This window comes from Equus przewalskii, chromosome 16 (assembly GCF_037783145.1).
Source record: "Equus przewalskii isolate Varuska chromosome 16, EquPr2, whole genome shotgun sequence".
Lineage (NCBI taxonomy): Eukaryota > Metazoa > Chordata > Mammalia > Perissodactyla > Equidae > Equus > Equus przewalskii.
Window position 1 is genome coordinate 28,268,244 of NC_091846.1, and position 23,887 is coordinate 28,292,130.

At 35.1% G+C, this 23,887-nt stretch overlaps 1 protein-coding gene across 3 annotated transcripts in view; it reads left to right on the forward strand.

The window, feature by feature from the left end:
* Positions 1-23,887, forward strand: part of VWA8 (von Willebrand factor A domain containing 8) — a 358,168-nt gene that overhangs the window by 16,156 nt on the left and 318,125 nt on the right. For all 3 annotated transcript variants that reach the window (XR_011527880.1, XM_070578403.1, XM_070578404.1), the window contains exon 3: positions 20,892-21,022. Coding sequence is in view for 2 of the 3 variants with exons in the window: in XM_070578403.1 (XP_070434504.1) it covers positions 20,892-21,022 (131 nt within the window). In the remaining variant the exon portion in view is untranslated. The remainder of the gene's footprint in view (positions 1-20,891; positions 21,023-23,887) is intronic.

Below are 23,887 nucleotides of genomic sequence, written 5' to 3' on the forward strand. Positions count from 1 at the left end.
TGGATAATTCTCTGGCGGTGGGGCTTTTGGGAAGCTCTAGCCCTGTTCTGTCCTCTCCCGTGGTTGCCAGAGTGCTGGTTTTCACTATCATTTTGGGAAGTTGGTTTTTAAGACTACTACAAGCTGGGGAGAGAGATGTGAACAGGGCAAGTTAAAATACTACAAAGCTCACTGTTCTTACTGAGGCTCACCCATTTTTCTAGATTAAATGCTTGTTGGATTGGTGAAAACCTTTTGTTAATTCCCAGATTCTGAAACAGTTGATTTTGACAAATTTTTGCCAGTATTCTCATTGCTTTTATGGAAGAGTAGATTTTCAGAGGTTCTTACTCTGCTGTTCCAGTAGTGCATGTCCTCTCATTGTGGTCTTAATTTGCATTGCCCTGATGAGTAATGATGTTCAAGATATTTTCCTATTCTTATTGGCCATTTATAAATTTTTTGTGAAGTGTCTGTCAAAATGTTTTGCCTGTTTTAAAAAATTGAGTTGTTTGTCTTTTTATTGTTGATCTATAAAAGTTCTTCATATATTCTGGACATAAGTCTTTTGTCATATTTATGTATTATGAATACTTTTTCTTAGTCTCTGCCTTGCCTAGTCGTTTTCTCAATGATATCTTTTGATTGGCAAAGTTTTGATTACATTCAATTTATCAATTTTTTATGGTTAGTGTTTATTTTGTATTAGAAATCTTTGCTTACTTCAAGGTTGCGAAGATATTCTATTTTTTTAAATAAGAACTTTCTAGTTCTGTTTTACTTTAAAGGGGTAGATCTATTTCATCTCAGTTTTAAAATTTATTGGCATAAATTTTTTCATGATGTAGCCTTTTTTAGTCTTTAAATATCTGCAGAATCTGTATGGCTATTCCCTCTTTTATTCTTGATATTGGAAATTTGGGTTTTTTTTTCTTTCTCTTTTTAATCAGTCTTACTAGGGGTTTATCAATGATACTAACTTTTCCAAAAACAATAGCCTTTGACTGTTCATTTTTCTCTATTTCTTGTCCATTTGTTATTTCATCAATTTCCATTCTTTAATATTTCCTTTTATTTACTTTAATTTCTCTTCTTTTTCTAGCTATTTAAGGTGGAGGCTCAGATTGCTTTTTTTTTTCCCTTTCTTTTTTCCTAATTTAGACATCTGAAGCTATGAATTTCTATCTAAACAGTGCTTTAGCTCCATCTCACAACTGTTGATATGATAAGTTTTCATAATTATTCAGTTCAAAATATTTCTAATTTCCTCTGTGATTTCTTTTTAGATCCAGGGTTGTTTAGAGGTATGTTTGCTTCATTTCCAGTGTTTGGTTTGTTTTTCTTTATCTTATTGATTTCTAATTTAACATTACCATGGTCAGAGAACATACTCTGTATGGTTTCAATCTTTTGAAATTGAAGTTATTGAGACTATGACCCAGCATATGATCTGTCATGTAAACTTTGAGAGGAATTAGTATTCTGCTGATAGTGGGTGTTATATTCTCTAAGTATTAGTTAGGTCAATGTTGACAATGTTGTTCATGTCTTTTTTATTCTTATTGATTGTTTATCTACCTTTTAATCAGTTACTGAGAAAGAGGTGTTAAAACCTTCTATTATGGTTGTAGATTTGTCTTATTTATCTGTGCTGTCAGTTTTTACTTTGTGTATTTTGAACCTCTGTAATAGGTATGTACACGTTTATAATTGTTATGTCTTCTTTATGAAGGGTCCCTTTTGTTACTGTGTAATGCTGGCTTTATGTCTGGTAACGCTTTTTTTCCTTAAAGTTTATTTTGTCTGATTATTGGTATAAACCACACCATCTTTCTTGTGTTTAGTGTTTGCATAGTATGCTCTCTTTCATTTTTTTGCTTTCAGCTAGTCTATGTCTTTATATTTAAAGTGTGTCTTATGAACAGCTTATCTATTCTGACAGCTCTTTCTTTGAATTGGAATGATTCAGCCCATTTATATTTAATATAATTATTGACATATTAAAGCAATTAACATTACAGCTTTCTTGTGTTTAAGTCTATGATCTTGATGTTTGTTTGCACTTTGTCCTATTTATGTTTTTATATACATCTTTTCTTGCCTTCTTTTGAGGGATAATATGTTCCATTTTGTCTCCTTTTTTGTCTTTTAGTTATGCCTCTTTTTATAGAGTTGCTCTGTCTAATGGAACTTTCTGAAGTGATGAAAATGTTCTATATCTGTGCTGTCTGATACAGTAGGCACTAGCCACTTGTGGTTATTAATCATTCAAAATGTGGCCATGCAATCAAGGAAAATAATTTTAAATTTAACTTAATTTAAATTCACGTTTAAATAACAACATGTATCTAGTGCTACTCTATTGAACAGTGCAGCTCTAGAGATTATAATATACATCTTTAACTTATCACAGTCTACTTTCAAATAATAATTAATCTATTTTAGGAACAGTGAGAGAACTTTTCACCACTATACTTTTGTTTACCTCCCATACCCTTTGTACTCTTGTTGTCATATATTTTAATTCTGTATAGATGCTGAAAACACCGCCACGTTTATTATTATTTTTGCCCTAAGCAGTCAATAGAATTTTAAGAAATTATATATATGTATAAAATGAAGATAATTAAAAAAAATTTTTAATATTTACCCATACTTTAATGCTTTATGTTGCTTTTCATTCCTTCCTGCAGATTCAGGCATCCATCTGAAAGCATTCTCTTCAGGCAGAAGAGTTTCTTTAAGCATTTCTTTTAGTGCAGGCTTACGAGAGATGAATTCTTTCATCTGTTATCTGTCTTAAAATGTGTTTATTTTCCTTTCATTTTAAAAGGATTTTTTTTTTGCTGGATTTGAAATGCCAGTATTTTTTTTTTCTTTTAGTATTTTAAAGATGTCATTTTATTGTCTTATGGTTTCTATTGTTCCTAATGAAAAGCCTGCTGTAATTTTTGTTGTTATTCTGCTGTTTGTAAGTTTTCTTTCTTCTCTATCTACATTTAAGATTTTCTCTTATCTTTTTATCTACATCAGAGTTTGGCTTTGATGTAGCTAAGTGTGGTTTTCTTTGAATTTATCTTCCTCATATTTCTCTGAGCTTTTTGAGTCTGTGGGTTAATAACTTTCATCAATTTTGGAACATTGTTGGCCATAATTAAGTTAACTTATTTTTTTTTCTGCTTTGTGTGGTCTGGTGTAAGTCTTACCTGATGTTTCATTCATTTCTGTAAATATATTTTTCATTTCTACCATGTCATTTGGTTTTTCTTTATATTTTCCATCTCTCATGCTTGAATGCATTCATGTTGTCATCCTTTACCATTAGATCTTTTAGTGTATTTTTCTTGGTCTAATAATTCCAGCATCTGGGCCATTTTTAAAACTGCTTTGATCAACTTTTTGTCTGTCTTGACTATGGGTCACATTTTCTTGCTTTCCTGAGTGTCTCATAATTTTTTATCATATTCCAGACATTGTGGATAAAAAAAGCATAGAGATTGAAGTAAATAATATTTATCCCAGAAAAGGGCATGCCCCTTCTTCTACTTAGCCTTGCCTGTTTGTATGTGTGTGTGTAGTTGGAGGAGGGGGTGCTGAGTTAGTCTAATCTGTGCTGGGCTTTCTTGTAGCTTTTGTTAGATTCCATTTATCTCTGGCTTTAAATGTTTTAAGGAAGGTATTGAGACTTTCCCTTCAGCACGGTTCAGGATCAGAATTCTGATGAGATTCCAGAGTTCTCTTTGTGCTTTTTATAGCTCCATCTTCAGTTCTACAAACCATGGCCAGTCTCTTTTTTCTTTATAGCTGCCAGATCTTTGGATACTGAGGGATTCTCTTTGCTATTCAGTCCTGTATTCTACTTTCTGCAACTTGGATCTCTCTTGTCCTGTTGCCTTGCCTCCAGCCTCCAGAGGCCGTGTCAGTGAAGGCCAAGAGTGCCTTAGAAGGATTTATCTCAGCTCCAGCCCCAGCACCATCTTTGAGAACTGCTGCCTTGCACTTGATAAAGACTTGAATGCATTATGTGATTTCTGTTGCCTTTTATATCCCATCCCCAGCCTCCAATGGTTTGTTGCCTTGCGCTAAGGAAAGGTCCATCATGCTTCAGGAAAGATAGCTCTCAGCTCCTGCCCTGCATCTGGGTTTTAGGGTATACTCCTTTGTACTTGATGAAGGCCAATGGGGAAGAGTTGGTGAGTAGGTGGAGATTTTCTTTGTAACTGAGACTTCTCAGCAGATTAATTCATCATGCCAGCCCGTGTGTGGCCACTGTAAGTTTGCTAAAAGTTTACCTTGCTTGTCCTGACACATCTATGGCAGACTCTCCTCCTGCCCTCTACCAGGTAAGAAAGCTAGCTGTGGGCCTCTTCTCTCCTTGGAAGGGCTCATTACTTTCTAGAGCTTAGTTCATTTAGGTTTCTTTGTATCCTTAGCTTTATGATGTTTTTTTAAGAAACTGTGATTTTTATAGATTAACTGGCTTGCTCTGATTGTTAGGTTGGAAGTGAAATTCTCTTGGAATTCTCTTCATCCTAACTAGAAGGTGGGAGTCAGGAACATTTATTTTTAATATTCATTATTTAACGGTTATGCCTAATCATGTTATTGTAATAGACAGGTTTTCTTTTCTAGGGGTGAGACTAGTGACCTAACTGTTTAGCAAGTTGTTTTGCTTATCTAGAGAGAAATTAACAAAACAGATCTATAACACCTTTCATGCCATAGGTACATGATAATTGAAAAAAAACCCACTCATTTTTCCTGATTTCTGGGTCTTTTCTTATTATAACTGTAGCTAGCTTTTTAAAATGAGCTTTAGAAGTGCGAATAAAATCCGCTCTAAACAGACAATAGAAAAACTTGTGTAGTTTTAGTTCTGTAGGGAAACACCTCCTTGGGGAGGAAATTATGTTTAACATTTTGTCTATACTACTTGCTAGATGTGTGAATGTCTTTTTTTTAAATGTGTGAATTTCTATAGTCATTTAACTGCTTTGAGTCTCGTTGACTATATGGAGACAATCATTTCAACATCATGAAAATATTGTAAGAATTAGATCAAATAGCATATGTGAAATGTGTAGATAGTACCTGGCATATAGTGCTCAATAAATGAGAGTCCCTGACACAGCCATTTCTCCAGCCTTCTGATTCTTGTTCCTTTTCTTTTCCTTTACCCCATGCCTGTGGCTCTGTTGAGCATGGGGATTCCTTAAGGGCTGCTGTGATTCTGCTTACAAGATATGCTAAAGCATTTTCATCTTCGTTCAGTCTCACCCTTAAAAGCTGAATCTGGAAGACAGTTCATCTAGATTTGATTTTGAATTTGCCCTCAGTTAGGTTGTTTGCAGGATCACAAATGGCAGTAGGCTCTTCAAATAAACTTCAGTTTCCCTTCACAGATCACACTTAATGTATTTACAGTGTGGAAAGAATGTTGGCCTTTTCACTCTCACCTAGACGTGAAGCATAGTCATTGCCTGACAGCTCTCAGCAGGAGACAGCACTATCCATTCCTTTTTTTAACAACTAAGATGCCATAGTCTCCTATCTGGGGTCTGCTGAAATATTTTGTTGTAGTCACAAATGCTTAATCATTTTGGAGATCTTATTAAGTGAGAGAATTAGCAAGATTATCTATACTAGCTTTAAGGAATTCAAACGATCTCAGCGAGGATATCAATTTTAAAACTTATAAACATAGGCTTTGAATGAATGTATTTTCAATATTTTGCAAATGACTGAGGGGCAATACAGTGGCTGGCTCAGATCAAGTCCCAAAGTGTAAAATATATATCTTTCTAAATATAGCAAAACTCCCATAAATTGTCACCAAAAAAACCCAGAAAAAAAAGAAAAACATGACATTTTCTGGTTTACATACTTTCAATTTTTATTACTGTTTTCATGCATCTCTCACATAATCAGAATTTTTCATTTTTTTTTGTGTTCACTTATTAGTAGCTTACCCTTTGAAGTTTATCTGAAGAGACTTTATACTGAAAGTAGTAGGATGGTCCATAGACTTCAGCTCACGTTTCGTGGGCTTGCTATCCAGTCATCATTGTTCCTACCTAATAGTCACAATGTAAGTATCCTTGTCTACTATTGTTTGTGTATTAAGATGATGGGAGTGTATGTTTTACCCCAGAAGTAAATTGTTACATTTTCTCTACTAGTCTTATGAACAACTGTGCCCATTTATAAGAAAAAGACTGTTGGGAGTTTGGTTAACCTGAAATAGGCAAAGTGGCTGAGCTAAGTCAACCAAAATCGCAGGTATCCACGTCAGCACTATGTGGTTGCTACATATTGATTGGACAGATATATTGTATTGCATAACATGTTTTGTGCATCTATTTGCTGTATTATGTTCAAGTATTTTATTCTTTGAACTTTTTCTTCCTCTCTTAGGGACTATTTCCAAAATGGGAAAATTACAGTTCTTTGGCTTCACTCTTGCTATTACATGATTGATTGGAGATTATAGTCTTGGTTATGAGAGAACTTTGATGGATTTTTTTTCTCATTTGGACTTATTGTAAAGAATATTTTAAAATATCTTGGAAATGGTGTTTTGTTGAAGTTTGATACCCTATTGCTTTCCTTCTTCTATTTGTGCTTCAATTTTGCTTCCTGCCTTTTGGATACTTAATATTTTCAAATGAAATATACAGTGATAGACTTTTGTTAGGGAAAGGAACTTTAGCAATTATCCTCTCTGAAACTCATTTCGTAGCCAGGAAAGTAGGACCATTAGAAAGAGGTCAGAAGGCTAATTAGTAGCAAAGCCCTGATTTCCTGACTTCAGTTTGATTTTCCTTTTATAGTCTGCTGCAATGTCTCTGGCTTCTTTTCTTTAGAATAAGTCCTGGAATGGAAAGAAGAATGGTATGTTAGAAAACTCTTTTGGAATTTAAAAGTGTGAAAGATTACTGAAAAATATTGAAATAGTTGAGGCATGGCAGTGCTATTTATTTCTATCTTTATCAAAGTTATTATTCAGAGTACTGAAAATCACTGTCATCTTTTAGTAATGAAGAAATAAAAATAACAGTGTTGAAATATGAGCCCTGATATTCATATTTAACATTTATTTAATAGAATGGTAGAAATCCTCCTAACTGGCAGATGCTAGAGATTGGAAATATTCTTGAGTGGAAGTGTAAAATTCAATTTAAAACCACACAAATGCAGTATTATCTCATCAAAGTAAAATTTCTTAAGTCATTGACTATTTGATTGAGATAATGAAAGCTTGTATTTTATAGTCAGTTGTCGAATTCTCATTTGATCTGTTTCTGTCTTCACGGTATTGGTCACAGCAGGACATCTGTCTACCTCCAGCATCTAGCCCAGTGCCTGGTACCTAATAGACACAGGAGTTGGACTGTTCCTCGGGTTTATTATCTAGGTCTTGTCACCTCCTGCCTTGACCATTATAGCTTCCACTTATCATCTCAGTCCCTTGTATCTCACCTGTAAGTGAAGTGGATAATTGGAAGCTTTTTGCCTTTTTGTATGGAAACCAAATCTCAAGGCTTAGATGAAATCGGCAGCTGTTGAAAAGGGGTTCCTTCCTGTTTTTATGCTTGAAGTTAAACTATATTGTATCAAAGCTGGTATTTTTTCCAGGGTTTGCCTTATGAGGTGGTGCTCTAGGGTGGCAGATTTTCAATAGATGACTTCAAACCTGACCTCAGAATTGTATTTCTGCTTCCTTATATAATCTTCTTGTTGGAGTCAGTGGACCGATTATATATGAGGTCGTTTAAGGTTTACTGGACATGCTGAACTTTTATCCAAGCAGTTAAGGCCCACAAATATTTTCTGCAAGAATTACAACATTGTCCTCTTAAAATGGTGAGTTTTGGCATAAAGTCAAGAGGATGAGAGATTTTGAGAGAACCTTTGCCTTTAGTTTATAAATAATTTTAAGATGTTTGAGAAATTTATCAGTGTCATAAGTGACAAAATAGCATGAAAAAACTAGGTCGTTTTTGTGTCGGTGTAGATAATGTGGAACAGTCATTGCAATTGCTTGTCAGTTTTAATGAATTAGTGACAAAGGTTACACAAAAGGCCTCCAGGAAAGTGTTACCTAAGATTCCCTTACTTAATACAGTCAGAGTTTGAAAAACAATCTGAGAAGCAAGGCCTCCAATCCTTAAGATTTGCCTTATTTTCAGTAGTGCACTAATTGCCTCTCATTACATGAGGATTTACTTTGAGAAAGGATTTTATTTGAGATATCTTAGGATGTATTTTTAAGAATAGAGCCCTCGAAAGGAAGAGTCCCATCAACTTTAAAAGACCTTTAACTTGTCTTGAAGTCTCCTCTAGTCTCTACAGCAATCTTTATTAAGTGCCCAATTTTTCTTTAATCCTCTTTCTCCCAGGCACCGTATTGAAGATGGCTTAAAGCTTTTTGATGCATTTTATTGCTTTTCATTTTCTATTTAATGACTTGTTGCTTTCTGCAACTTTCGTTGCAGATGTACAATTTTTGAACTATGTAATATGTTAAATAGACTTCTTTGGATCTATTGGGTAATTTAACCACCATTAATGACATTGTTTAAATGAGAAAACAAATTCAAGTAGTGCTAACTTAAAAATCATATTTTAATGCATATATAACACGTGATAGAAGAGTAATACCCTAAACATACAAATATGTTTTATAAATTGATGAGAAACATGATGTGATCCAGTAGAAAATACATAAAGGGTTTAAATAGGCATGCCACAGGAGAAGAAATTCAAATGGCCAATAAGTATATGAACATATGTTCTAACCCTGCTTAATAGAGAAATGCAAATTATACAGTAAAATAGTAATTTTCATACATCACCTGGGCCAAAATTAAAAAGTATTATAATGTCTAGTACGTACAAGGTTGCAGGGAAATGGCATTGTCATACATTGCTGGTAGAAGTGTGAGTTCATATGACCTCTTTGGAAAGTAATATGATAGCTATTAAAATAAAAAAATACCGTTTAATGTAGCAGTTTCTTTTTTAGGTTCTATCCTTTAGGGAAAAAATCAGTACATAAAAAAAGGATATTTGTACACAATATTATATTGCGGCATTTTGGTGTTTTTGGTAGTGACAAAAACTGGAAGCAATCTGAGCCCATCAGTAGAGGCATGACTGAATAAATTATTGTATACTCATTTTATGGAATCTTCTGGAGCTGTTAAAAAAGAATAAATTAGATTTATATCTCTGGACCTAGAGAGTGTTCATGTGATGTTGTTAAGCAAAAATTGCACACTACAGAGTAGTATATGAAGTATGACACTGTTTTTGTTTTCTTTTAAAAAAACAACTTGAGGGGCCTGCCCTGTGGCCGAGTGGTTAAGTTCACGCGCTCTGCTTTGGCTGCCCTAGGTTTTGCCGGTTCTGATCCTGGGCTCGGACGTGGCACCACTCATAAAGCCATGCTGAGGTGGCATCCTACATGCCACAACTAGAAGGACCCACAACTAAAAATACACAATTATGTACCGGGGGACTTTGGGGAGAAAAAGGAAAAATAAAATCTTAAAAAAAAAACAACTTGAAACACTCTTTGCAGGTGTATTGTATGTCTCTCTGTATGCAGAGAAATGTGTGGAAGGCTACACTCCAGGCTCTTAACTTTGACTTCCTCTGGGGCATTGGGTTAGGAGTGGAGTTGGGAATGGAAGGAGTTGAGAGTGATCATGTAATTTTTCTTTTTACATTTTTGCGTTTTTTTCTTTGTTATAGTAAGCACATATTAGATTGTAACTTTAAAAATAGCTAATAAATCCCCTATGTTTAGTATGAAACTTCATTAAAGCATACATCCATTATAACTGATTTTTCTGTGATCTGACTCATAAAAATTAAATGCTCATGGGTTTATGTTTAAATAATTCAGACTCATTTGACAGGACCTAAAAATTCTTGGTTCTTCTGAGATGTGTTCATAACTAAGGGTCATTCTTTGGTTTCCTTTTATGTTTTTCATTGTTGTCTTGTCATGAATATGACTAGCTACACTAAGACCAACAAAAATGTCTTCAGTAAATTATCACAATGTAGCAATACCTTATGGATAAGCACTTTAGGGGGCTGCAAATTGAATTTTGGGTATTAAATTGTGATCTACTGCTTAGTCGAAATATTCTAATATATGTCTCCTATCATATTGCTACCTTCTCTGTGTATCACAGTTCTTCCCTACTTCCAGTATGGCTGTTATCACTTTATAATATGGTTTTCAAAAGAAATGTAACTTTTTTCCTATTACAAAAATAAAATATGATCAATACAGAAAACCTGGGGATCACTGAAAAAGGATAAAACCCAGATCATCTATAAGTCAAATTATAAGCACTGTTAACATTTTAATATGGGTTACTCTAATCTTTTTTAACAGTGTTACTGAGCATAATTTACATACAATAAATTACAATAAAATGTGCATACAATAAAATGTGCAGTTTCAAAAGTTTTGACATACGTATATAACCGTGAAACATCACCATAATCAAAATACTGATCAAATAAATTCATCACCCCTGAAAGTTTACTTGTGCCCCTTTATAATGTCTCCTAGTTACTCCATTTTCTGGGAATCACTGATCTGCTTTGTATGTTTATTTGGATTTTCTAGAATTTTATATAAATGGAATCATACAATATGTGCTCTATTTTTGTCTAGCTTCTATCGCTCAGCATAATTATTTTGAGATTCTTCCATGTTGCATATCTCAATAGCGCATTCCTTTTTATTGCTGAGTACTAGTCCATTGTATGGAAATAATTACAATTTTTTTATCTATTCACCTGTTGATGGACATCATTGTTACCATTTTGAGGTTCTTGAAGTAAAGCTACTTAGAACATTCATGTACAAATCTTTGTATGGACATATGCTTTCTTTTTTCTTGTGTATATACCTAGGAGAGGAATGGCTGTATCACATGGTAGGTGTTTGTTTAATTTTTTAAGAAACTGCCATTCTGTTTTCCACAGTGGTTGTGTCATTTCCATTTTTACCAGCAATGTATAAGAGTTCCAGTTTCTTCTCATTCTTTCCAACTCATGGTATAATTTTAGCCATTTTAATAGGTGTGTAGTAGTATCTCATAATGATTTTAATTTGCATTTCCTAGTGAATAATGGTGTTGAGCATTTATTCACATACTTATTTGCCATCTGTATATCTTTGGTGAAGTGTCTGTTCAAATCTTTTACCCATTTTTTTGTTGGGCTGTCTGTGTTCTTTTGAGTTTATGAGATTTCTTTATGTATTCTGGGTATAAGAACTTTATCAGATATAAGATTTGCAAATATTTTCTTTCAGTCAGTGGCTTGTCTTTTAATTTTCTTAATAATGTCTTTTGGGGAGCTGAAGTTTTAAATTTTGATGAAGTCCAATTCATCAGTTTTTTACTTCTATAGGTTGTACTTTTGGTGTCATACCTAAGAAAGCTTTAACTAAAGGTCACAAAGATTTTTCCCCTCAGTTTTTTTCCTAGATGTTTTCATAGTTGTAGATTTTACAATTAGGTCTATTACCCGTTTTAAGTTAATTTTTATATATGATATGAGTCAAAGGTCATTTTATATGTGGTATGGGTCAAAGTTCATTTTTTGCGTGTGGATATCTAATTGTTCCAGCACAATTTGCTGGAAAGACTATCCTTTCTCCACTGAATTGCCTTTGTACCTTTGTCAGAAATTAGTTGTCCATATACATTGTGAGTCTGTTTCTAGACTGTTCCTTTGATCTATTTGTGTATCTTGACACCACCAATGCCTCACTGTCTCGATTACTGTAACTTTATAATAAGTCTTAAAGTCAGGTAATGTTAGTTTTCCATTTTTGTTCTTTTACAAAGTTGTTTTGACTATTTTAGGTCCTTTGCTTCTATTTGTGATTTTAGAATTAGCTTGTCAGTTTCTACAAAAAAGCCTGCTGAGATTTTGATTGAGAGTGCATTAAATCTATAGATCATTTTGGGGATAATTGATATATTAATGATGTTGACCCTTCCAACCCATGAACAAGGTATATCTCTCTAGTTATTTAGATCTTCTTTAATTTCTGTCAGAGTGTTTTGTTGTTTTCAGTGTATAGATCTTGCATATATTTTGTCAGAGTTATCATTCGAGTATTTCATATTTTTTGATGTTATTGTAAATGGTATTGTTTTCTAACTTCAATGTAGATGTGTAATTGATTTTGCATATTGATCTTCTATCTTGGCACCTTGCTAAACTCACTTATTAGTTCTAGAGCTTGTTTTTCTAGACTCCATTACATTTTCTATGTAAATAATCATGTTATCCATAAATACAGTTCTCCTTCTTCCTTTCCAGTCTAGATACTTCTCCTTCCTTTCTTTTCTTTTCTTTTCTTTTCTTCTCTTTTCTTCTCTTTCTCTTTCTCTCTTGCTCCCTTCCTCCCTCCTTCCCTCCCTCATGCCTCTTCATAGGACACATGTTCACAAAATGGACGCATTAGCATCGTCTGAGGGTGGAGTTTTAGCCTCTTGATGTCAATGGGTCACTTATCAGACATCTGCACAGGCCCGGTTGATGAGTTGGTGGTCTCAACCGGCCTGAAGGGGACAAGGGGTTCTAATTCCTGAAAAACAGCTCAAACACCCATTACCATGGTGAACCAGGCACCAGGGAGATGTAATCTATAGGAACCTAGTGGGAGTCAGATAGCGTTTTGCCTAAACAGCACAGTTAACAATGGGTGGGTAAATGACTAAAAGCTATAATCAGTAATTGCAAAAAGGAAAAAAAAAACTTTAATTACTAGCTACTTAATCATCAATGGCTAACTGTTTACCGGTTTCATTCTTAGGGGGAAACATTCACTTCTTCACCCTTAGGTATGATAGGTGTAGTTCATAGTATTTATCAAGTTGAGGAAGTTTTCTTCTATTCGTAGTTTACTTAGAGGTTTTAATCAGGAAGGTATGTTGTTACATTTTGTCAAGTGCTTATTCTGTGTCCTTTGGCATGATTATGTGGTTTTTCTTTTTTAGTTTGTTAACTTGGTAAATTATATTGATTGATTTTCAAATTTTAAGCTAACTTTGCATTCCTGGAAAAAACCCCACTTGGTCATGATATGTTTTTGTTTTTACATATTATTGGATTCATTTTGAGAAAATTTTGTTTGGAATTTTTGCATCTATATTTACAAGGGATATCGATCTGCAGCTTTCCTTTTGTCTTAGTCAATTCGGGGTGCTATATATAACAAAGCACCACAGACTGGGTGGCTGATAAAGAACAGAAATTTATTTTTCAAAATTCTGGAGGCTGGATGTCTGAGATCAGGGTGCCAGCATGGTTGGGTTCTGATGAGCCCCTCTCCTGGGTTGCAAACTGCTGACTTCTTGTTGTATCCACATATGGTGCAAAGAGTGGACAGAAAGAGCACGCTCTTATATGGGCACTGATCCCATCCATGAGGGCTCCGCTTTCATGACCCAATCATTATCTATTACTGTCGTATCGGGAGTTAGGTTTTCAACATATGAATTTTGGAGGAGCACAAACATTCAGTCCATAACACCTTTCTTGTGATGTCTTTGTCAGATTTTGGTATACAGGTAATGCTGGTGTCATAGAATGAATTGGGAAATATTTCCTCCTCTTCAATTATCTGAATGAGTTTGTATAAAATTGGTGTTTTTCCTTAAATATTTGGTGGACTTCACCTGTAAAGCCGTCTTGGCCTGGAGTTTTCTTTGTGGGAAGGTTTTTAACTGTAAATTCAATTGTTTTCTTAGATACAGTTATTGAAGTTATAACTTCCTGTGTTAGCTAAAGAACAGCTGACTTTTTTTTGTTGTTGTTAAGATTTTTTCCTTTTTCTCCCCAAAGCCCCCCAGTACATAGTTGTATATTCTTAGTTGTGGGTCCTTCTAGTTGTGGCATGTGGGATGCCGCCTCAGCGTGGCTCAATGAGAAGTGCCATATCCGCGCCCAGGATTCGAACCAACCAAACACTGGGCCGCCTGCAGCAGAGCGTGCGAACGTAACCACTTGGCCACGGGGCCGACCCCAGGACAGCAGACTTTATAAAGAAATTTTTCTTTTAAGGAATTTGTCCATTTTATCTAAGTTGTGGAATGTATTGGCATAAAGTTTCTCACAATATCCCCTGATTATCCTTTTTTTTTTTAAGATTGGCCTTGAGCTAGCATCTGTTGCCAACTTCCTCTTTTTCTTTTTCCTCCCCAAAGCCCCAGTATATAGTTATATATCATAGTTGTAGGTCCTTCTACTTCTGCTGGGTGGAATGCCGCTTCAGCATGGCTTGATGAGCAGTGTGTAGATCTGTACCCAGGATCTGAACCAGAGAACCCTGGGCCACTGAGGTGGAGTGCACAAACTTAACCACCATGCTACTGGGCTAGCCCCTCTTATTATCCTTTTAATATGTGAAGTATCTGTATTTTATGTCTTTCTCTCGCTCTCTCATATTCCTGATTTTGATAATTTGTGTCTTCTCTCTTTCCTGATCAGTCTGGCTAGAGATTTGTCACTTTTATTGATTTTCTCAAAGAATGAGCTTTTGGTTTCACGGATTTTTTTAAAAATTGTTTTTCTCTTTTTAATTTCATTGATTTAAGCTCTGATCAGTATAATTTCATCTTTTTGTGTTTCATTTGCTCTTCTTTTTCTGATATCTTAAGGCAGAAGCTGAGGCCATTAACTTGAAACCCTTCCTTTTTCTCGATACTATAGGCATGTAGTGCTATAAAATTTCCCAAGTACTACTTTAGTAAGATGCCATAAATTTTGATGCGTTGTGTTTTCACTTTCATTCAGTTCAAAAAAGGCTTTGTAATTTCCATTTTGATTTCTTCTTTGTCCCATGTGTTATTTAGAAATGTACTATTCAGTTTCTAAATATTTGAAGATTTCCCAAAGATCTTTCTATTGTTAATTTCTAATTTAATTTAATTTTGGGCAGAGAACATACTTTGTATGAGTTGAATTTGTAAATGTATCTAATGTTTTTAAAAATGACTACTGTATATGCATGCGTCCTTTAAGAAAATAGAATATGTCCTCTTTTATGACCATTTTCACAAAGCAATATATTATGGAAATTTTCTTATGTCAAGCATTTTCTAAAGCTTGACTTTAAAAAAATAGCAGTCTTTTTTGTAGAATTAATACGTTTATGTGGTTCAAAAATGAAAACAATATAAAAAAGTACACATTGAGAAATCTTTCTTTCACTCCTGTTACCATTCACATTGTTTCCCATATTATTAGTTGCAGGGATATCTTTCCTGAGTTTCTCTATGCAAATACAAGAAAATATGCATATATACACTTATTCTAACACTTCTACACAAAAAGTATACAGCTTGACACTTAATCATTATGTATGGATATACTCTAACTTATTTAATGTATATTGATGTATTTTCCAATTTTAAGGAAAACTGAATACCTTCTCTATGCTGAGTACTGTGCTGGCCAGTATTGTACTTCTCATTTAATTTTGATGACAGTTATATTGGATCAGACTCACAGTCTACTTTATGGATGAGTGGCTTTGTATATATGCATTGTTTTCCTTTGACATCTTCAAAGGACTTTATTATATTCATCTTTGTGTTCTTGGGACTAAGCATATAGTAGATCCTTAATAAACGTAGCTGTGTGATTGATTTAATTTCTTAATTCCCTTAGCCCATGTGCTAAATAATGAGGACTTTGGGTCTAAACGTCTTGTGTCCCCTACTCTCATGTTTTCCCCTTGACGTCCGTTATATCTGAGTACAATGGTGCGCGATAGATAGGTGACACCTTAGTAAATGAACGTGCACTTGCAGTGAGATTAGTTGTGATTCTTTTGAAAGCTCTCATGGTGATGTGTGATAAAAGGAATGAATACAGAGGAGTGTGACAGGCCTGGGTTCAGATTTTTTCTGAGCAATTTTGTCGGATGACTCAGGTGAATAAAATGAAATGCCGTGGGAAGGTACCTAACACAGGCTTTACCAGTTAGGGATATGGTAAATATTGGACTCCTTTCTCCTTTATTTCTTCAGGGTGGGCTCTAGGTCCAGAAGATAATTTAAGTGTAAACCCAGAAGCCCATTCATAACCACTGCGTCCCCACTGTGCAGCCTGCTGTCTAGGGTACACACCAGATAGAGGACTTTGCCGGTGAGGGTGGGGCTTTAATATTCTTCCATCTCTGGTTCTCACTGCCTGAGGGGCTGGGCAAGGTGCTTTACCTATAATCCTCACAAGAACTGTGCTTGGTAAGTATTGTTACCTCTCTTTTGAAAATAAGGAAACTTAAGCTGGGAAGATTCAGAATACTTGTCCAAGGACACTGATACAGGACAGGATGAGAAATCACAACTGGGTCTGTTTGGCTTCAAAGGCTTTTTCTTTCTGTTATAATATGTTGCCTCTTGGGATATTAAGAAAACATGACTAGTTTTGAAGGATTTGTTATAGTAGAATTTGAACTATGCATAATTTTCTAAAGTTTTAGCTTTAATCTTTACACATATGACAAATTTGAGTCTGTGGAGGGAGAAAATTATAATTTAGTTTCCTTTAATAGAATTATTTTAAAGCCCTTAAATATGCCTGGGCAAAAATAGTACATATTTTTTTGAAACAAGTATTGGCTAGAAATTGAATAAGGAATTTAGCCTAATGTGAACCAGATTTTTTGTTTTCACATAGAGAAGGAAATGATAGAATATAGGTTCAAGCTCTATGGTATTACTTTCACATCCATTTATTGTTATATGGACTCCTGGAAGGCAGCATTTTTGCTTGAAAACACTGAAGTTGGGGGTTTCTCTCATGCATGGGGCTGGGCTTGTCTTAGGTTATGCGTGGCAGTTTGGCATTTGTTTTGCAGATGTTCGTAATGTACAGTCTTACATCTTGTTTCTATTTCTGGAATGCTTTTAAGTATGACTCATGATTTCTTGAGGCCATCCTAAAAATATAGCAAGTTTCAAAATTAATGTAAAATACACCACAGACACCACGCAGCAGTACATAATGCTTTCTTCTCAGTGGTTTAATGCAATTTCCTGACAAATTAAATATTTTCTTTGACATAATACACTATGCTATGAATAAGTGAAAAATGGGATTTTTTTAGAGAAGTGAGTTCTCTGATAACAATGTAAACAAAAAATGAATTTGGAATTTTAATAAAAGGAGTAAAACATGATATCATTGGTATCGCCAAAAACCAAGGAATAGAATCAGCGGCCAGAAAAGTGTGTCCACTGGGCCTGCCCAGTGGCGCAGCAGTTAAGTGCGCATGTTCCACTTCGGCGGCCTGGGGTTCGCGGGTTAGGATCCCAGGTGTGGACATGGCACTGCTTGGCACGCCATGCTGTGATAGCCATCCCACATATAAAGTAGAGGAAGATGGGCACGATCTTAGCTCAGGGCCAGTCTTCCTCAGCAAAAAGAGGAGGATTGGCAGTGGTTAGCTCAGGGCAAATCTTCCTCAAAAAAAAAAAAAAAGTATGTCCACTAAATTTGATGTAGCCCCATGAAGTCCACACTTGTAGGGAAAGTCTTAGGTCTGAAGATAGAGCCTGTTAAAAAATTTTGGAGGGGCAATAGGATATAATGGCTAATTTAATGACATAAGTGCCTAATTTAATCTTCATAACAACCTTAGAAGTAAGTACATTTATTATATCCATTATACAGATGGAGAAGCTGAGCACAGTTTAAATAATTGATTAAGGTTACATAGCTAGTAAACAGCAGAGTTGGGATTGGGATGGTTTGGCTCCAGTCTGTATCCTTACACGCTGTAGTCTGCTACCTTCTAGGGTTGTTATGAGATCTAAATGAGATACGGTATGAAAAATCATTTGTGTTTTTTACCTGGCACATGAGAAGAATGCAATAAATAATGGCCATTATTATTACTGTTATTGGGGGAAGATCAAAGAAGGGAAAGGAAGAGGCCTTTATGAAGGTATAGCATAGACTACAAGGCCAGCCACGAGATTCAGAAGCTGCTCATGTTTGATTAGGAACTGCTGCCTTTGATTTTAAAAATTCTTGAAAATGAATGTACTTCCAATGTCAAGGCATTCAAAATGGAATGGAACTATATAGAACTAAATTGAGACTTTGTAATTATGAATAGTTACAAATAGTTTTAAATAATAAAAGGTGGGAGGAAGCTGAAGAAACCAACTTGGCTTTACCTTCTAGAACTTTGGAAATTTCATATTTTAAATAGTCAAGTCTAGGTAATGGAAGATCAGGCACATTGCCAAAGTTAAATACAAAGAAGTGACACAAAACTCGAAGAATAGTGTAGGGAAGGCCTGTACCAAAGTAAGCTGAGATTTGTGAAAATGTAAAGAAAAAGCCCAAAGCGTTTAAGTTTTTAATTACCTAGTTGATATCAGCGTAAGGAGAGGTAGTAGGTCTGCAGTATAGGGAGTACTGTGTAATTTTACTCACAGAGAAGTTGGAGCTGCTTAACTCTGACTGTGTTTCCTCCTTAAACTACAAGCAGACCGACTCATTTTAAAATAAGAAAGAGTATATATATATATGTGTATATATATATATATCTATCTGTATATTACAAAGATGAATTTAAGCCTAAAGTAGGAAAGAAAATAGTTAAGCGGATATCTGGTAGTTATAAATGAGGTTGACTCACCAGGCTCAGGTGAATTGCTTCCTAGCATCGTGAAACTCCTTGATAGATTCTCAAAGTTATAAGTCTTAGAGCAATGTTTCTCAATCTATTTTTCATTATTTCTCTACCAAGGACATTTTTTCCCCTAATTCTGTCTCCCCAACCCCATGAAATTTCAGTACTACAGATATACTGTATATCTGTTTACACACAGTGTCCCTTTAGTAGACAACAGACCATTGTAATATCTAAGAATTTTTTCTCAAGCCCCACTTCAGGAACCAGTTTTTGCCCCTTGGAGGTGATATGACCCCATGCATGTCATAGAGGATTCATAGAAGGCAGGAGAGAAGCACTTCCACTTGGGTGATGATAAGTCTCCTGATTTTCAGACATAGAGGCACTTGATTTAGGGAGATGACAAGATGCTTTGGTGTGACCCCAGTGACATGATAAACCAACCAAGCTGACCAAAACCTTCATCTTCCCACCATGATAAAGAAAATCAGAAATTAATTTTTTTTTTTTTTTGAGGAAGATTAGCCCTGAGGTAACTACTGCCAGTCCTCCTCTTTCTGCTGAGGAAGCCTGGCCCTGAGCTAACATCCGTGCCCATCTCCCTCTACTTTATACGTGGGACGCCTACCACAGCGTGGTGTGCCAAGCGGTGCCATGTCCGCACCTGGGATCCAAACTGGCGAACCCCAGGCTGCCAAGAAGCAGGACGTGCGAACTTAACCGCTGCGCCACTGCCAGTCCCCCAGAAATTAATTTTTTTAAATGATTAGATGTTCGCTTTTTGGGGGAGGTCAGGGGAACTACCCTAGCAATATTGTGCTGTCTAGCAGAAAAAAATCACAGCTTTAGTCCTCGGCAAGAATTCTTAGTTTGATCTTTGAACTCTTTCATGACCTCACTGGGTGATTAAACAAAGTTTTAAAAGTATGGAATATTCAATGCATACAAAAGACTTTGTTTTTCACACGCACACATACACACATATACACATACATATATATATATATCTGTGTCTGTGTGTGTTTATGTATAAAATGCAACACAATAATAAAAAACACTGTAACCCACACCCAGTTTAAGAGCTAGAATATTACCAATACCATTTAAGCTATCTGTGACAATCTCTGTGATTCCATGCCCAGGTATCCATTATCCTGAATTTATCATTCTCTTGCTTTTTGGCTTTTTTAAGTGCTGTTTTATCACATGTATGAATTTCTATTCAATGCAATTTGCTAGTTTATTGAGCTTTATCAGAATAGTGTTATATGTGATTTATTCTGTGACTTAATTTTTTCACTCAATATTATATTTTTAACAGTTAAACATATGTTGGAATTAGTGATAGTTCATTCTGTTTTTGTTGTTATGTAATATTCCATTGTGTGCATTTTATCTATATCCTGTCTCCGAAACAAACGATGCTGCTATGGGTGTTCTATGTGTCTCCTTTGATGCGCAAGGGTGAGAGTTTTTCTTGTATACCTAGAATGCACTTGCTGGATCACTGGGTGATTTATAGATGAGTAAACACAAATGAATTGTATTAATACAAACATTTTATAAAATGCTATGGCAGAAGGTGAGCAGATTGATGGGTGATTTAATAGTAGAATTAGAAGGGCATTGTTTGGAGTTGTCTTCTCTTCCCAAAACAGTTGATGTAGAAGAATAGACAAATTCTCTAGTAAGTAAGTATTTAAGTCTACATCAGAATTCCTAACTGTGAAGTCTGAGAGATCTCACAAACATTGCAACTTAATTTATAGTTTTCTTAAATTTTAAAGACTGTGATGATCATTAATTGCCTGGGATGATTTGATCATATCCATTTTTTAGAACAAAAGGATTTGGCTATAAAATTGTGGTAAATGATGATACCAGCTCCTCATATTATCCTTGAAAATCACTCATTCCCTTAGTGATACTTACAGGTGATTGTTCAAATGTTCTTATAAGGTTTTAAGTGTGGCGTTGTGTGACTTTCAGTGATATAATAAACTTTGTCCTGTTTTAACATTGATAGTAATGGTTTTTGTAAAACAGTGTGAAAATTCACCAGGTGTATGTATGAATGTATGTGTGTATACTTGTGTGTGTGTATATATGTTCGTATATGTATATTTTAATATAATATACTGTCTGCATTGATTGCTTGGAGATTTATAAGTAGTTGTTTGATTTGCATTTCATTTTATCTTTTTTCCCCTTAAAGTTTCAGACTCTGTGGCTCAATCTGTAGTTCAGCATCTAAGATGGATAATGCAGAAGGATCTTTTGGGGCAAGATGTCTTTCTAATAGGACCTCCTGGGCCTCTTCGACGCTCTATTGCCATGCAGTACCTGGTGAGCAATCAGTTCTTGTGGATTCCTGAGGGTCTTAACTTTGATAAGCTATGTTGTAAAATAAATTTAAGATTAAGAATTTACAAAAATATCAGGATTAGTCATTACTTAAACAATGTTAAGAGTGATTTGTTTATAAAGTGTTCAGAATAAGTTATTTGGGAATCAAATGTACATTTGCCTTTTATAGCCTTAGCAAATTTTCACTGGAACTAATAAGTCCTCCACTAGAAAGTCCTCCGGTAGAAAAGAGCTAGAAATTCAGGCAATGAGTAGCAGATAGTATCAGCAACTCTGAGATTACAAAACGAAACTTAGTTTTATACTACTTAGGCAACGTTTTTTATCTCAGATCCATATTTTAAAAAGTCAAGTAATTCCCTTGACTTTTTGATGTTATGTGGTCTTGAAAGGGAGCCTAAGGTTTGTAAAATATATCTTATGAGTTATATGTGCTTTCTTTTCTTTTTTTTTTTCCTTAAATAGATGAGAAAACAAGTTCACAGGGATTAAATAACTCACTCAAGCTTTATCCAGCTAGTAAATGATGGAGCTAGACTTCAAATTTCATATTGTTCGCCTTTCTGACTTGTTATCCTCTTAAATGTTTGCAGTTCTCTGAGCACGGTTGTCAAGTGAGTTGAAATATTCAAATCTCAACCTAGATAAAAAAATTTACAGGACTTTTTCCTACTACTTTCTCAGCATTAATAGGGATTGCTCTAATGATTCGAGGAAGAACGTTATCAGATGAAGTTGTCTATTCGAAAGATACTTTTTAGGATGAAGAGAAAACCTTGCTTCAAGCTTCTTTGTGTTACTTGATATTAAAGAATTGATTTCTATGCTATTGAAATATACTTCGTGTACTCTTTTATTTCATTAGTGAATTTATTTTGGTACTTCCAAAATCATGTAGGGCAGGAATGATAAAAATACAATGGGCAAGTCAGAACCTAACTCCCTCTAGCCCACACCATTCATATCTTTTCTTTGTTCCTAGAACCAGTTTGTGAGGTATAATGTGCCATTGTAGTATTATCCTTACTTTATTAATACACAGGCAAAAGTGTCTTGTCTAAGAATTCAGAGTCAGCTACTGACAATCCCAAGTCTAGAGCCTCTTTAATTTTAAGATATGTACTCTCCTCTCCACCCTGCTCATTTCAAAGACCATAATATCTCACTTTGATTTTGTTTCTGACAAGACTGTGAAGTGTGTTAGGAATATGGAGTGAGAAGGGCTAGCAGATTATAGGAGTCTTGTTGGTACAAAAATGCAACATAAAGGAGTTTTATAGATAGTTAAAAAAAACTCAACACTGCTGCCTCCTCCATCTGCTGCTCCTCGTCTTGTTTGTGAGCTTGCTCATACCTCCTCTGTGAAGCCGCAGCTGAGGAAACTTTGATCCTTGTCTTGGCTGATGAAGAGTCCCAGGGAGCTGACAAGACTGAGGATAATACACTTGGTGTGGCAGTTCAAGGTGTTACTGTAGTACAATTTAACAATAAGGGGCATATATCACTTTGTCAATCAATGTGAATGACAGGGTCTTTCACTTAGGGAAATCTATTTAACCAATCAGTGAAATAGACATGAATATACTAGTGATATGTTCCAGAAGCCAGAAGGAGGTATCTGCTAAAAACAAAACCTGCTACTTTACTCCAAAATTGTGCTCTCACAGGTGATTCATTCTTAGTTAGAAAGACATCATTTGGTATCACCACATTTTCACCACTATCGTGTGTGTTTTCTATATTTTAAAATTCTTCCTTCTTTCCATATATGTATACTTAAATTTATGGGTTCATGGAAACAGGCACAGTTGTAAAACACTAAGTGACAGGGGTTGGCCCGGTGGCGCAGTGGTTAAGTTCGAGCGTTCCACTTCTCTGTGGCCTGGGGTTCGCCAGTTTGGATCCTGGGTGCGGACATGACACTGCTTGGCAAGCCATGCTGTGGTAGGCGTCCCACGTATAAAATAGAGGAAGATGGGCACGGATGTTAGCTCAGGGCCAGGCTTCCTCGCAGAAAGAGGAGGACTGGCAATAGTTACCTCAGGGCTAATCTTCCTCAAAAAAAAAAAAAAACAAACTAAGTGACAACAATAGTACATTCTTATCGACATCACATGGAGATAAGGTGGAGGAAAAAAGTCTTATGGAAATATTCCCTTTCACCTTAATGGGCATGATCATTCAACTTTTTTCTTTATATTCCAGGAAATTAATTTGTTCTTTCTGTTTAGTAAAAACATGTTGTATGCCTCATTCGATTGGAGAATGTCATTGTTTTTAATTCAGTGTTGTAAAACCAAGGATAATGTTAAGAACATTTTGTACATAGTTGTTACATATAGGGCAAAATGACTTGAGGGATGGATAAATTTTTCTAAAAGAAATGGATTCTGGATGGTTTCCTCTTCAAATCAAGTGTTTTTTTTGTGTGTGTGTGAAATAATCCCCCTGCCCCTTACGTCTTTCCATCCTTCTCCTTTTCATCTTTCTTCTTTTCCTCTCTAAATAGCTGTGTATATGTCTCTCCCTTCTGTTGACCTGACTGTTGGTATTTACCTTATTTTCACATTTGGTAAAGTATCTAACATATTGTATACAGTAGGTAAACATTGGTTCATGGAATAAATTAATTTAAATCACTCTTTTTAAAAAAATGAACATTACTTACAGAAATGGCTATCATTTGTGGGAAAATGAAATAATAACCAAATTATTACTCATGATATTTGAAAAGAATTCTACAGGAGACATTAAGATTTATAAGATCTAATTTTGATTATTATTGCTTAAGTAGTAAATAATTATTAAGTGGTGAATTATTGGGTGCAGTAAAAGTAGAGCTCT